Source organism: Sinocyclocheilus anshuiensis, unplaced genomic scaffold (genome assembly GCF_001515605.1).
Source record: "Sinocyclocheilus anshuiensis isolate Anshui unplaced genomic scaffold, SAMN03320099.WGS_v1.1 scaffold1429, whole genome shotgun sequence".
In the NCBI taxonomy this organism is placed as follows: Eukaryota; Metazoa; Chordata; class Actinopteri; order Cypriniformes; family Cyprinidae; genus Sinocyclocheilus; species Sinocyclocheilus anshuiensis.
In genome coordinates, this window is record NW_015548305.1 from 80,581 (window position 1) to 94,786 (window position 14,206).

At 40.0% G+C, this 14,206-nt stretch overlaps 1 protein-coding gene across 1 annotated transcript in view; it reads left to right on the plus strand.

Moving 5' to 3' along the window:
• LOC107656175 (cyclic AMP-responsive element-binding protein 3-like protein 1) overlaps positions 1-14,206 on the plus strand; it is a 34,225-nt gene that overhangs the window by 13,515 nt on the left and 6,504 nt on the right. The window contains 7 exon segments of the mRNA XM_016443913.1: positions 3,171-3,375; positions 6,954-7,129; positions 10,800-10,884; positions 12,542-12,741; positions 12,878-13,023; positions 13,070-13,132; positions 13,682-13,750. Of these exon segments, the coding sequence (XP_016299399.1) occupies positions 3,171-3,375; positions 6,954-7,129; positions 10,800-10,884; positions 12,542-12,741; positions 12,878-13,023; positions 13,070-13,132; positions 13,682-13,750 (944 nt within the window).

A 14,206-nucleotide genomic window follows, 5' to 3' on the forward strand; every position in this document is an offset into this window, starting at 1 on the left:
GGTTGGCTGTATTCCCAATTCCACTGCTGCTGAATGATTTTTATCAGCATATTTATTTTTCCAAAGACTAATGCGTTATTTTCTTGTGCACCGAGCTGCTCCGTGCGCACCCTGCACTCCAGCTCCAAAATGACATGCTCCCCTCTCCTCATTTGCATACTGAGCTCTGATTGGCTGGAGTGCAGCTGGAGGTCTGGAATAAGGGAATGGAATGCGATGAGTCGAGCAGTCGTGCAGTTTACCAGCCCGTTTAGACCGGGACATGACCCAAACGTTACTTCAAGAAAATGGATCAGATGGAAAAATAGGGCATTGCTCAGCCTGCGCACACATGCTTTGCACTGCTGCGGTCCATTTTTTAACATTTTAGGAAGAGCGCCCAAGTGACAAACCAGAAATATTTTAAATGACAGTATTGGCTAAGCTGAAAAAGTATATTAAGAATTAATATACAGTGTATATATATATATATATACTGTATATATATATATTCTGATTACATGCACTTGTCTTTTCTCTTTGATATGTGAGAGCATAGAAAGAAATGAGATTCCTGTTGGTATGTGCTTCTTGTTTCAATGCCTTTTGAAGCTGTAGTACTGTTGGAGGACTTCTTCTAATTATAAAATGCAGAAATAGGAGTCTCTCTTCCTTGTTGTACTCAATACAACATAGATAAAAATCATTCCGTGTGTTTTGTTACACAAGACTAAGACACGGATGTCGCAGAAATTAGCTCAAAAGCCCCAGCTGCAGTAATCATTGTGAAATGTCAACATAAATGCATAGTGTACTTTAGTATGATACACGTGAGCAGGGTACTGTATATATATATATTCTGATTACATGCACTTGTCTTTTCTCTTTGATATGTGAGAGCATAGAAAGAAATGAGATTCCTGTTGGTATGTGCTTCTTGTTTCAATGCCTTTTGAAGCTGTAGTACTGTTGGAGGACTTCTTCTAATTATAAAATGCAGAAATAGGAGTCTCTCTTCCTTGTTGTACTCAATACAACATAGATAAAAATCATTCCGTGTGTTTTGTTACACAAGACTAAGACACGGATGTCGCAGAAATTAGCTCAAAAGCCCCAGCTGCAGTAATCATTGTGAAATGTCAACATAAATGCATAGTGTACTTTAGTATGATACACGTGAGCAGGGTCTGATAGGTCTGTCTGATCCAATAAGGCTGCTTGAATACCCACCTGATCACTGATTTTGTAATGTTAGGTAGCAGATTTTGACCACCAGTGCCACTTTGAACAGCAAATGTAACACAAAGTACCATGTTCCATCAGTCTGCATTTTAATGTGAGAAAAATCATCTTATTAAAGGGATAGTTCACCTAAAAATGACATTTTTGTCATCATCTACTCACCCTCTGTTTGTTCCAAACCTGTATTGGATTTTCTTTCTTCTGCTGAACTGTTGGTAACCAAAAAGTTAACAGTAGTATTATTTTCCAAGAGCTGAAAGAAATTCATTCAGACAGGTTTGGAACAACTTGAAGGTGAACAAATTATGACAGAATTTTCATTTTTGGGTGAACTATACTGTTAATGTCATTATTCTACTTTTTATAAAGGTTTACCTGTAAGCCTGAGACATTTCTTGTTTTCATTTCTCCTCAAATTTGACCCTAATGACAGAGACACACTCTTCCAGTTCTTCCAAGCTCTTCTGGAATTCTTCCTCTGAGGAGCCTTCCAGATGTGGAATTTCAGGACTCTTGCATCAGCACCCCAGCACTGCATCATTACCATTGGTCCCTGCAAGGTCAACCAAAAACCAGACAGACACCACATAAGAAACTCTCAACTGACACTTGTCAAAACAGGAAAGAGCTCTACAGAGCGATAAAACTGATTAGAGAAGCATTCTGACTGTCTGCTCTGATAACAAATGTACACAGGACCACACAGACAGGGAAGTTGCATACGTGAATGCAGGTTTCCATCGAAGCTCATTCGTAATAGGCATCATTTATATTTGCATTTTGCATTAGGCTAATGGATTACTTGACAAAAATGTCAAAGCACTACTATGCAAATTAACACACACATGCAGCCTGCAAGCATATGCAGCTCAGAGTTCTGAAATAGCAACTTCAGTCCAGATTAATCAAGTCTGTGAAACTGTTTATACTGCCATGCTCAACCGTGGTGATTAGCCCGGCACTGACGGCAGGCGAGCTGTGTCATTTCACAAACTCGATCATCAGGGTGTTCCCAGGATGTCATTCATCAAACAATACGGATAACTGCCATTGCAGGGTTTGTTTTCTGCTCCTCTGCTTATGCATCCATATGGTGAGCAACAAGTTTGACCAGATTTTGTTTTGGAAGCTCTGTTTGGTTGAGTAGGGACAGCCAGAGTAAACATTCATAACAGCACTGCTTTCCCAGTCCCCTCTTCACAGAGGTCTTGCAGTGGTTAGGGGTTTGTGTGGGAACTCATACAGGTGCTGGGAGTTTGGATGTGTGCACGTGTCCTTATGTGTGATATGTGCATAGCGGCTGGTTTATATGCTCACTGCGCTACAGGTGTGTCATTCACACACCTGTCCCCGTTCACCAGGATGTAAACACGATCAGGTCCTCTCACACCTTTGTCACACCCTGGCTCAGCAAACACACATTCGCATACCCCCACAGCAGAGACGTACACACACATCCTTCATTCGCAAAATGACGACATGCATTCTAAACGCACTCATGCATAGAAGAATGCATGTCTCTTTTTTTAAATATACTTTTCAGACACATGCACCTTAGGCTAAATAACAGAAGGGGTTTATCAGTGTTCCTCTGAATTTCAGCTGTGACTATTTAAATGATCATTTGAAAAGAGGCTGTATATCAAATTAGCATCTCAAGATGTTATTTGAGTTGATCTTTGCTTATAATAACATGATCAGGGAGTGGGATGAATTCAGCCAATTTATTATTTGTTCATGCATTATGGTTAGATACGCTTCAAAAGTTGACATTTGGTAAGGTGTTTTTAAAAGTCTCTTATGCTCACCAAGGCTCCATTTGTTTGATCAAAAATACAGTAATTTTGTCAATATATTATTACCCTTTAAAATAACCGTTTCATATTTTAATATGCTGGAAAATGTAATTTATTCCTGAATTACATAGTGTCTTTGTGCTCTCTTCCCAGCATTTCTCCGAGCAGATGGAGGATTTCTCCAATGACCTTTTCAACAGTTTCTTTGATGATCATCTGTTGGCGGAGAGGAACCCATTGTTGGATATGGATCTGGACCCTCCAAACCCTGACATCCAGGCAGAACACAGCTACTCTCTCAGCGGGGATTCTGCCCCACAGAGCCCCTCTATGCCCATCAAATCAGATGATGATGCAGGTTAGCAAGAAGCTCTATTCATTCCTCGTCTTACATGTCATCCATCCAATCAGAAAATCAGCTCTCTGTGTTAGATTATCAGAAGATTTTACACTCCTGATAAACGCCAAAGTTCAAAGCATCATCTATCAGCAGCTCTGTTTTTCTATAAAGTCCCTTTCTTTTTATTCTCTCCTCCTTATCTCCCGGAGCACCCGTGCAGCACAGGGTTCCTTGACAAAGCTCTAGCCAAGAGCTCAGTCTTCCATTGGAAGCTGGGAATTCCAGGAAGATAGCCAACACTCATACTCACTCACTCATTCTGTCAGTTCATCCGTCTGTCTCTCTCTCTCTCTCTCTCTCTCTTTCTCACACACACCACGATCAGTCCAGGGAACTGTAGACATCCATAAAATAAAAGGGGTCTGGTTTCCAGCTTCAGATGGAGAATTTGGTGGGGGTGGCTCAGAGAGTTGCATCATCCTGAACTTAGGTTGACTATGCAAGGAGTGTGTGTGCAGACTGCAGCTTCTTTCCAGTCAGGCTTTAAATCAACAAATCCTTAAAGAAGCATGAAGGTACTGCAGGATTTCTCGATCCATTTAGCCAGACTATAGTGCCCTGAGCATCCAAAATGAAGGTCTTTCAGAACACATTCGTGCCATTGTTTCTTTCTCTCTCTGTGCTTTCTAGCTCAAAGAACTGAATTTACAGAAAAATGTGAACCTTTCGGGTTACGGTGGCAGGTGTGCTTTAGGGGTACAATCTAAAAGGTGCATATTAACAAGGTGTGATTTGTTAAAAAAGGAACATAAAATTAATAGTAAAATGCAGGAAATAATAGTTGAATTGACAATTAACTTACTGACAGTAAATTTAATTATACAATTTTCAGGCCTCATGACAAACATTTTAAATATATTTCAGCCATCTATACCCTGCCATCTGTACCATTAAGGTACACTACTATGTACCTTTTAGAGGTAAATAGGTTACAGAGATGTCCTTTTAAAGGTACTGCAGTGACAAGCTGTTGTACCCTTAAAAGTATAGTTTTTGCTCATTTTTTTCTGACAGTCTATTAGATGACCACAGTGAGTTCAGGTGTTTCAGTTATGTGTGATATCCCCTCTGATCCATAAACCTGCCCCTATAAAGACTGTGAGCGGCTTTAGGGGGCAGTTAAAGTAAGCGCTGGCTGGTTCACTACTTTGTCTCCTGTTGCTCTGCAGTAACTTTAAACCTGCTAATGAGCATCGCTTTTCCATCTCCGCCGACCTGGAGTCACCCCGCTATGATACCTGCTGTCCTGAGAGACATCAAAGCCTTACAGTGCCCTGTGGGCAGGACCCAGTAACTTCTGTAGAGTATAAGGAGGGACTTTTGCATGTAAAATTAAAACAACTTTTGTCCATTATTGAGTAACATCAGCTCTAAGCAACATTCAAGCTACCACATGGAGAAACAGAGAGAAGTACGTTTAAATGTGCAATTATAATCAAGCTGCAGCAGGTTTTTGCCTTGTCTTCATCTATCTGTCCGAGTACATGACACAGTATACTGTGTGTCACCTCAGTCTTTCAGAACAAGCACACAACACAAAGGCCAGTTGTAGTCTGATTACCATGTATTCGTGCTGAATGAAGCTGACCTACTGTGACATTATCTAGATCTGTCAGTCTGACTTTGTACAATTTCAGTCACATTTTACAGGACATTTTAAAAAGATGAATTACTGCTTTAGTCAGATTGAAAGCAAACTTTTATAGTGCATGTTAAACTTAAAGTGAAAGTCTATATCAATCCTACTGACATTTTTTGGATCCAAATATTGAAAATGTTGGTCACACATTATTTTAAGCTACAATTCTCGCTATTAACAAACCATCAACTATGACTTTTGCCTCAGTAAACTCCTAATTTGCTGCTTATTAATAGTTAGTAAGGTAGTTGTTAAGTTTAGGTATTGGGTAAGATTAGGGATGTAGAATATGGTCATGCAGAATATGTGCTTTATAAGTACTAATAAACAGCCAATATGTTAATAATATGCATGCTAATAAGCAGCAATTAATTAATAATGAGAACTGGTCCCTATACTAAAGTGTTACCAAAATGTTTATATTGCAAGACCAGCCAGCTTTTCCATGTTGGTTTATACTGGTCAGTGCTGGTTTGGTTCATCAGGGATGTCCATAACCTCATTTTGATTTAATAAATAGAGAGATAGGCAGTTAGAATGAGAGGCTCCTTATAGATCCGAGAGACAGAGATGACCCCTCTGATCTACCAGATCCGACCTTCAGAAAGTGTACTTTTGGTCTAATCATGTTTGAAAAAGCTGAAAAGACGACTAATCCTTTATTCACAATAGAGGCTGTGCATGAGAGTGTGTTTGCTTTAGTGCACCCTGGTGAAGGACAGACTCTTATGGCCTAATCTGGTGTACTAAACTGAAGGGTTAGGCACTTTTACAGAGGTTCCCCACAGACTGAGAGCTATGAAGTATAAAATCCAGCGCTCTCCACCGAACAGCAGAACTCCTAAAGAGCTTTGCTCTCCTGTTGTAATCAAACTCCTGCTGATGTCCTTCCCTAACAGAGGACTAACATGAAAAACCTGCCATCCTTCTTTTACAAGGCCGCATAATGTTTTATCGATCCTGCAGTGGAGCCTGCACATGAATGCTACCGAGGGCGATGTGATAACGAGGGCTCCCACTATATGCAGTGCTTTCCTTCTCTTTGAAGCGCCCAAACATGTCGAGCTGTTCTCTAGCCACCCTACATGCCCCCAATCTCTCACCTGCCCCTCCCACACCATATAGGCTTTTGTGTTAACAGTATAAAGAGAAGCTGGTTTGCTTTACCCTTCCGGTCATTAACAGAGTCTGTCTTCCTCACCTGCATCTGTATGAAACCCCCTCCATGGGGTCTGGAGTGTGAAATTTGTCACTTTCCTGGAAATATCACTCATTGATTGCAATGTCCTCCATGGTGTTAACATCCTGCATGATATTTGCCAATAAGGCCCTTTAAAAAAAAATAAAAATAAAAAAAGCACACAGATGCATTACATTACTGAATATTGTCTGATACACAATGATTTATTAATATATTTATTTTTTGGCTGTCAATGGATTAAAATGTATTTTCTAATTGGTATGCTGATTAAATAGATTTTAAAAAGCACATGAAAAACTGAATAATCTGAAGCACTGAATAGACAGTAAAAAGTATATTGATTGTTTTGTTGTTTTCATTTCATTTTACATAAGCTTATCTGTGGCCTACTGTCCACAGGACTTGTGGTTATATTTTCCAATGTTAATTTATTTTTTAATTTGTTAATCTATGCAAACATGCATGTCAGCTGTCGAGTTCGACTGTTTAAATTGTGCTTTGAGAAACCTGCATTTTGTTTTATTCAGTAGCTCTCTCTGTTTTTAACGTCTGATTGATTGAGTCTTTTGAGAGACTTAATAGTTATCATTCCATGTGTCACTCCCCAAAGCATTTTTTAACAAAACTTTTAAAATGTAACTGTCAGTCCTTTTTCTCTGTTTTCTGTTTGTTTGAGCCTGTTATTTCTTTCCTTAGACTCAGAAGGGATGTGGTCGTTCAGTCAGGATCTCACAGCCATTCTAGTGAAGCAGGAGCCCAGCCTGATGTCAGAAAACTGCCCTGATACATCGCCCCCTCTGGCCAACACCAGCACCTGCTCACATCCCCTCACTCTTGCCCCTCCGCCACAGAGAAACCACACAGGGGAGAAGGTAAAAATGGCCATCATACAACTCATCTTGAAAACCGACGTTAGAGTGAAATACTTGTTTTATTAGTCATGTAAATGTTATTTTAGAGTGGATATCAACCGATGTAAGCGAGCTAATGATGGTGAACCTTACACACACTGCATACCAGAGGGACCATTGTATTAGTATGACAATGAAAAACATGCGCACACGTGCTTCATGTGCTCTTTTGCTCAGCTGGCAGCTTGCTCCTCTTCTCTGCCCAGTGAACATGTTCGCAGTATGAGTGTGAGTGTGAGGAGTTGAACTTACTGAAGCATGGGAATCGGCTCCAGCAGCATCAGTGTTGAGCTGAGATTAGATTAGTTCTTTAGTTCTCGAATCTGGCACCGGACTCTCTTTGAGCATCAGAGCCATGGAACTGTTCTCTTCTCCCTGACTTGACACTAACTCAGGCCAGACTTTCCGCCAGCTCCCATAAACTCTGCCCTCTCCGGGGAGCCCGATTGTGCTGTGTGAAGATACCTGTCAACAAAATAAGCAAACACACTGAACAAGGGCTTGAACATTTTTGCTATAAGTTAACAAATGAGAAGTGCTGTCAAGAATAACTTGGCTAGATGAAATAACATTCAGGATGGATGGGGTTATATAAGCACATGTCCTTTATTTAAGAAGGGCAGCAAGACACGCACATGGTGTAAAGCTGCTCTGACATCCCACTGGGTTCTGCTGTATTGTCAGTGTGCAGCTGTACTGGAGAGCATCCTCATAGAGACACTGTGACCGTGTGCCACAGGAAGAGCAGCTCTCACCAGATAAACACAAACCATAAATAACATGGAGTTAAGACATGGAGCACCATAATAACTATAATTCATAATCTGCATATATTACATAATCTTAGGCAGTGCTTTGGAACCTTTTGAGGCCACCTTGAAATGTTGAATTAGTCCAAGTTATTGGTCCAACTAAAACAGAATATGACCTGATTTTGCTGTAGTTTAATTTTAATGAAGCTTGACTAGAAGAGGAGGAATGCTATTTGAAATATGTTTTATAGACACTTTTGAAAGATTCAGTTTTTGTGTATTTACAGTTTTTATGAATCAGTTCCAGTACTCGGATTTGAGGCTGACAGGCTGTATAGTTGTAGAGATTTTTCAGTGACTCTTTCTGCATGTTAAATCATTACACCAGTTTGTAGCAACAAGTGCACAGTGCACATACTGGTACTGGAGGTACTACATTGGACTATTAAAAAAAATTCTTTATTGTAAGAATGTGTGTAGTATGAATGCAATCCGGACATACTACATCCCAAAATTGTCAGTGTCATGTGACTTACAGTATAGTCGTGCTGCTTCACTGCCATTTACAGCTTATCTCATGTGACATCTTGTGATTTGCACTTTCGAATCCCTGTAGAAGCAGTAGACCAGCTGGGTACTTTATGCCTGCTTTTTTATGAATTCTATAAATTCATACATACAACTCTTTACACATACTGCTCTTAGCCTGCTATTTATTAGGCATATTTGGACACTTTATGAGCAATTAATTGAATCATTGACAGAATCAAATTTTAAAACACTGATTCATAATGGAACTTATCAAGCGATTGTTTTTATGAGTGAGTCATTGAATCATTGACTCAACTAATTCAATAAAGGTTAAGTTTGCTTATTTTTACCCAGCTTTGTATTGTTACTATGTTGGTAGTATATGTAAATGAACAGTGTGTACTCTTTCTAAGTGTTACCTGCACCCAGATATCCCCATTTTTTTTCAGCAAAAGTTGCATTTTGCATAATCTGGCAGACTTTTGCTGACAAATAAACAGGGATATCTGAGTGCAGGTAACACAGAAAAAGAGTAGAGCTGTCAAACGATTAATCGCATCCAAAATAAAGGTTTGTGTTTACATGATAGATGTGTGTGTACTGTGCTTGTTTATTATGTATATATAAATGCAGTCACATACATGTATCTATTTGAAAAAATATTTATGTTAATTTATATTTATATATAATTTATATTATAAATAAATATAAATATTTAATATAAAAATATAGAATTTTTCTTAAATATATACATGCATGTGTGTGCCTGTTTATATATACAAAATAAATATACACAGTACACACCCATATGATATGTAAACACAAACTTTCATTTTGGATGCGATTAATCGCGATTAATAATTTGACATCACTAAAAAAAGTGTACATGGCGAATGGTACTGTTGTGTCTAAAATCTGTTTATCTATGTCAACTAGCAACTAGCAATATCACAGTCGCAGTGTTGTACTAAATATCAATAGCATATCAACAACACTCTTGCTCGTTTGATTCTGTGTAGGTAGTGTTCAGTCTCTAAATACACTTAAGAATGCTTTCATAATGTAGAAACCCTTAAAATGGCAGTAAAGTGTCATGGCTTTGCAAGTTATAATATAATCTGACAACTTTTTCCAGCTAATAGCACACCTCTGCAATTTTTTAAAGTACAGTATTTTAGTCTCTTTGTACAAAGGCCTTTACCAGCTCAAGTTGGTGGGGAATACCGTCCGCTGACCCAGAAAATAATAAGAGGGAGGTATGAAGAAAGGTCAATGGTACAACAGCCCCTCTGATCTGAGGCTCATGTCACCTCACTTTGTGCATGATGGTTGGTCGCTGGCCAGACTGTGTGTGGTTAGCAAGCGGGTAGCCTTTGCTCTGTCAGTGTAAACAGTTTGAGTCTGCCTTCAGCTGTGTTTACTGTCTCAGACATCCAGCATGGAGCACATTTAGTCCAGTACCCTAAAAGTTGAGTACCATCAGAAATGGCTCTCAGATAAAGCTGAATGATGTCTCTGTGCCACATATATTGCTGCAACTTGCATTGAGAAAACACAAGATGCTTCTTTAATAATAATAATAATAATAATTAATTACATTTATATAGCGCTTTTCTAGGCACTCAAAGTGCTTTACATTGTCAGGGGGTTCAGGGGGTACCACCACCAGTGTGCAGCATCCACCTGGATGATGTGACGGCAGCCATAGTGCGCCAGAACGCCCACCACACACCAGCTTATTGGTGGAGAGGAGACAGAGTGATGAAGCCAATTAGCAGATATGGGGATTGTTAGGAGGCCATGATGATCAGAGGCCAATGGGCAAATTTGGCCAGGATGCCGAGGTCACACCTCTACTCTTTCCGAAGGACATCCTGGGATTTTTAATGACCACAGAGAGTCAGGACCTCGGTTTAACGTCTCATCCGAAGGACGGTGCTTATTGACAGTATAGTGTCCCCGTCACTATACTGGGGTGTTAGGACCCACACAGACCACAGGGTGAGCACCCCCTGCTGGCCTCACTAACACCTCTAAAGTTTTACTTTCACAGATACTTTAGTGAATAAGCATCTGTTGCATATTGTAATGAATGAGAATTTAATTTTACTTTCTTCTTGTGCCATATTTTTGAGTGAAACAGGATATTAATGATTAAAAAATGTAGGGTGATACCTGACTTTATCAGCAGAACAAGAAAGTCATTTTAGTAGTGAGAAAATTTTGATTAAATGTTCAAATATAGTATAGCACAAATATGCACAGATTACTTGTGTAAGACCAGGAAAGTGCATAAAATTTTGATGTCATCATGTTGATTGTTTTGCTCTTTGTTTTTGTTGTGTTAGAGTTCCAAAGGCCTGAGCTCAAACTCCGTTCCTGCCATCAAAGCAGAGCCCAGAGAGGTGAACCAGTTCCTCAGTGTGCCCTCAGGTGGGTGTGAAATCTCTCTTCAGTCCTGCTCTTAAACAGCATGGTCTTTGTGATGAAACAGTTTGACCAAGTGAGTCTTGCTGGTTTAGCTAGTTAACATGCCTAGTAGTGACAGTAGCATTCCACTAACCTATGCTGGGGCCCAGCACTGAAGGCACAGCAATTCAGTCTTTTAACCATGACTGTCCTCTATATACAAGGTTCTAAAATAGCCCGCTACTTTAGATGCACAACAACAAGCTAATGTACTCAACATATAGCACTTAGTTGCCACATATGGCCAGTGCAGATCTTCCACACTAGTTTAAAGATGGCAAAACTAAGCAAATTAGCCCACTTTTATTCTGCTCCCTCGCTCTACGGTCAGTTCAGGGTTATAAATACTCTAATGGTGTGTTCCTTTTCCAGCGGAAATGAGGCTTAGTGTGAGTGTTTCTTTATTTAACTTTAGCATGTGTTTGACAATCTCTCAGATCTCAACTTTAGCCCTTTCTGAATGGCCCATTGATGAAAACCAATTCTGATGTAACCTCTGAGAATTGCATTTTAGCCCATTGTGTAGAGTGAATTGTTTGCAAATTGTGGTCAGTTTTTTTTTTTAATTCACTTATGCTCATCAAGGATGCATTTTATTTGATCAAAAATACAGTAAATTGATAATATTTTGAAATATTAAAGATTAGAGATTACAATTTAAAATGTTTTCTGTTTTAATGTATTTTAAAACATACTTTTTTTTGCTGAAAAAAAAAATCGGCAGCCATTACTCCAGTCTTCAGTGTCACATGATCCTTCAGAAATCATTCTAATATGCTGATTTGGTGCTCAACAAACATTTCTTGTTATTATGTTAAAAATAGTTGTGCTGCTTGATATGTTTGTGGAAAGAGCAACACATGTTTTCAGGATTCTTTGATGAAAGTGCAGTGCTAAAGAACAGTTTTTTGACTGGTGACTGACCAAACTTTTGATAAGTAAAGTAACTGGATGGTCATGATATTGATAAGTTAGATCTCTGTGTATGTACCGCAAACATATACAGTCCCTGCATTTAATAGCCATTAGTGTTTGATGTTGGTTCTAGACTATTTTTAGGTTTTAAGTTAAGTCACCACCATTGTGTTGCTGAGAAAAGGCAAATAACCCTACGTTTCTCCAGTGTGACTGTCCCCTCAGTACACCACACGTCATTTTGGACGAAAATCTGCTAATGGCAAGCAACCTATAGCACCTGCAAGTGTTGTTTGTGCGCTGTCTGTCTGGCAATATAACGTCCTTTCATTCTGTTCATCCAGAAACAACAGCATTAAAGCAGTTCTGTGTATTTAATGGAACATGGCCAGACCAAACACATGATGAGTCCAACACTCACCACACTTAGAAGCATTGTTCATGCATGTGCTGTGTGCGAAATGCCTAAAAGCTTCCAACGGATTAGGCTTTATTGGCTTTTCCTGATGACAGGTGAATAGACTGAATTTCAGTTTGACACTTTGGCCTGGCTTTGCTCAAAAACCCATTTTAACTCTGTTTTGATGGGTCGCCGTGTTTGTGTAGCATATATACGGAATCAAACCTGATCATGAAGATGTGAATGTCACAAATTAACGAGTCACAGGTGTTTCAAGTGTGTCTCGTATCTTTGTTTTCCCAATAGATGAGCATCTGCGGTTGCCGCCCACTCCTCCCAGCAGCCATGGCAGTGACAGCGACGGATCCCAAAGCCCACATTCACTGCCACCATTAAGCCCTGGCCACCTGCAGAGCCCACATTCACTGCCTCCATCCAGCCCTGCCCGGCTACAGGCCCGAACCTCCACAGCCATCTCCTCGTCCCCTCTCCTCACCGCCCCGCATGTGAGTTAAACGCAGTTTCAGCATGTGACACACCATGTTCATTACAGTATATACAGTCCAAATGGAAATTCTTATATCCATACATATTGAACACATCTATACAGAGTGAAAATCGCTGACTTGTGTTGTAATGCAGAAGCTGCAGGGAACATCAGGCCCTTTGATGCTGACAGAGGAAGAGAAGAGGACTTTGATCGCTGAGGGATATCCTGTCCCCAACAAACTACCGCTCACCAAAACTGAGGAGAAAGCCCTCAAACGGGTGCGCAGGAAAATCAAAAAATATAGACATAATACTTCAATGCTAAAGTAGATGCATTTTTTTTTCTTAGATCTCTGCACAGGAAAGCCGCAGGAAGAAGAAGGAATACGTGGAGTGTTTGGAGAAAAAGTAATTGCCTCCCCTACTCTACTCCTTTGTTCTCTACCTCTTCTACTCCCTCTCTCCCTTTCTGACGGCTCTTCTTTTCTCTCCTGCTCTTATTTTCTCTTCCCCACCTCTTGCATTGTTTGTCTAGCATCCACTGTCCTCTATGTTTTCTTGGTGCCTTCATCCTTCTTTCTCTTCGTTGACCTCCTCTCCTTTAATCCTCTCTTCTCTCTCACTCCCTGCAAAATACTCTATATCCTGCTTGCTATTTTATGGCTTTTGTTGTGTGAATGCGGCCAATGGCTACAGTCCATGCACTCATTGGGGTGTGTGTGCGTTTGCATGAGTCATTTTCCCTTTTATGCTGCTGTTAGGCTCTCAGGGTTTGGATAATGTGCTGGAGAGACTGGACTCACACTGGACACACACATACACTGTTTTTTCCACCATGCTTTAATCAGTCAAGCTGACAGGGTTATGTATGGTTATACGTATGGAAGCGATTTATTGATGTGTTTCAATCTGTCATTGCGACCGTGTACAATAACACACTTTCTCTCTCCTCCTCAGAGTTGAGAACTATACTTCAGAGAACAATGAGCTGTGGAAAAAAGTAGAGACGCTCGAGAATGCCAACAGGTGAGATACCATATGTGTGCTTGTGTTTAATCACAGTGAATACTTTATAGGTGAATTTTAATAAATTTAATTGTAACCGTATTTGCGGTAAGCGTACGCAGCAGCCTCTTCGCAGTCAGCAGGTGTTGAAGTCGGACCAGATGCATGCAGGTCTTAACCTCCCCTTCCGATCATATAGAGCAGCACTTTTTCATTCTCTCCTGGGTGGCCTAGTTAGAACATAGGCACTGTCGACAGGGTGCTGTCTGTTCCTACTGTTTAGAGAGACAGAAAGAGAGAGCACCATTGTGTGTTATCAAAGTCAGCTCTTTTTCTGTGGATTAACTCTAAAACCTTATTGAAAAGAACAGCTCTTAAAGGGGTAGTTCACCTAAAATGAAAATTCAGTCATTTAATTCTTATCATTTAATTATCATCATGTCGTTCCAAACCTGTATGAGTTTCTCTCTTTTGTCG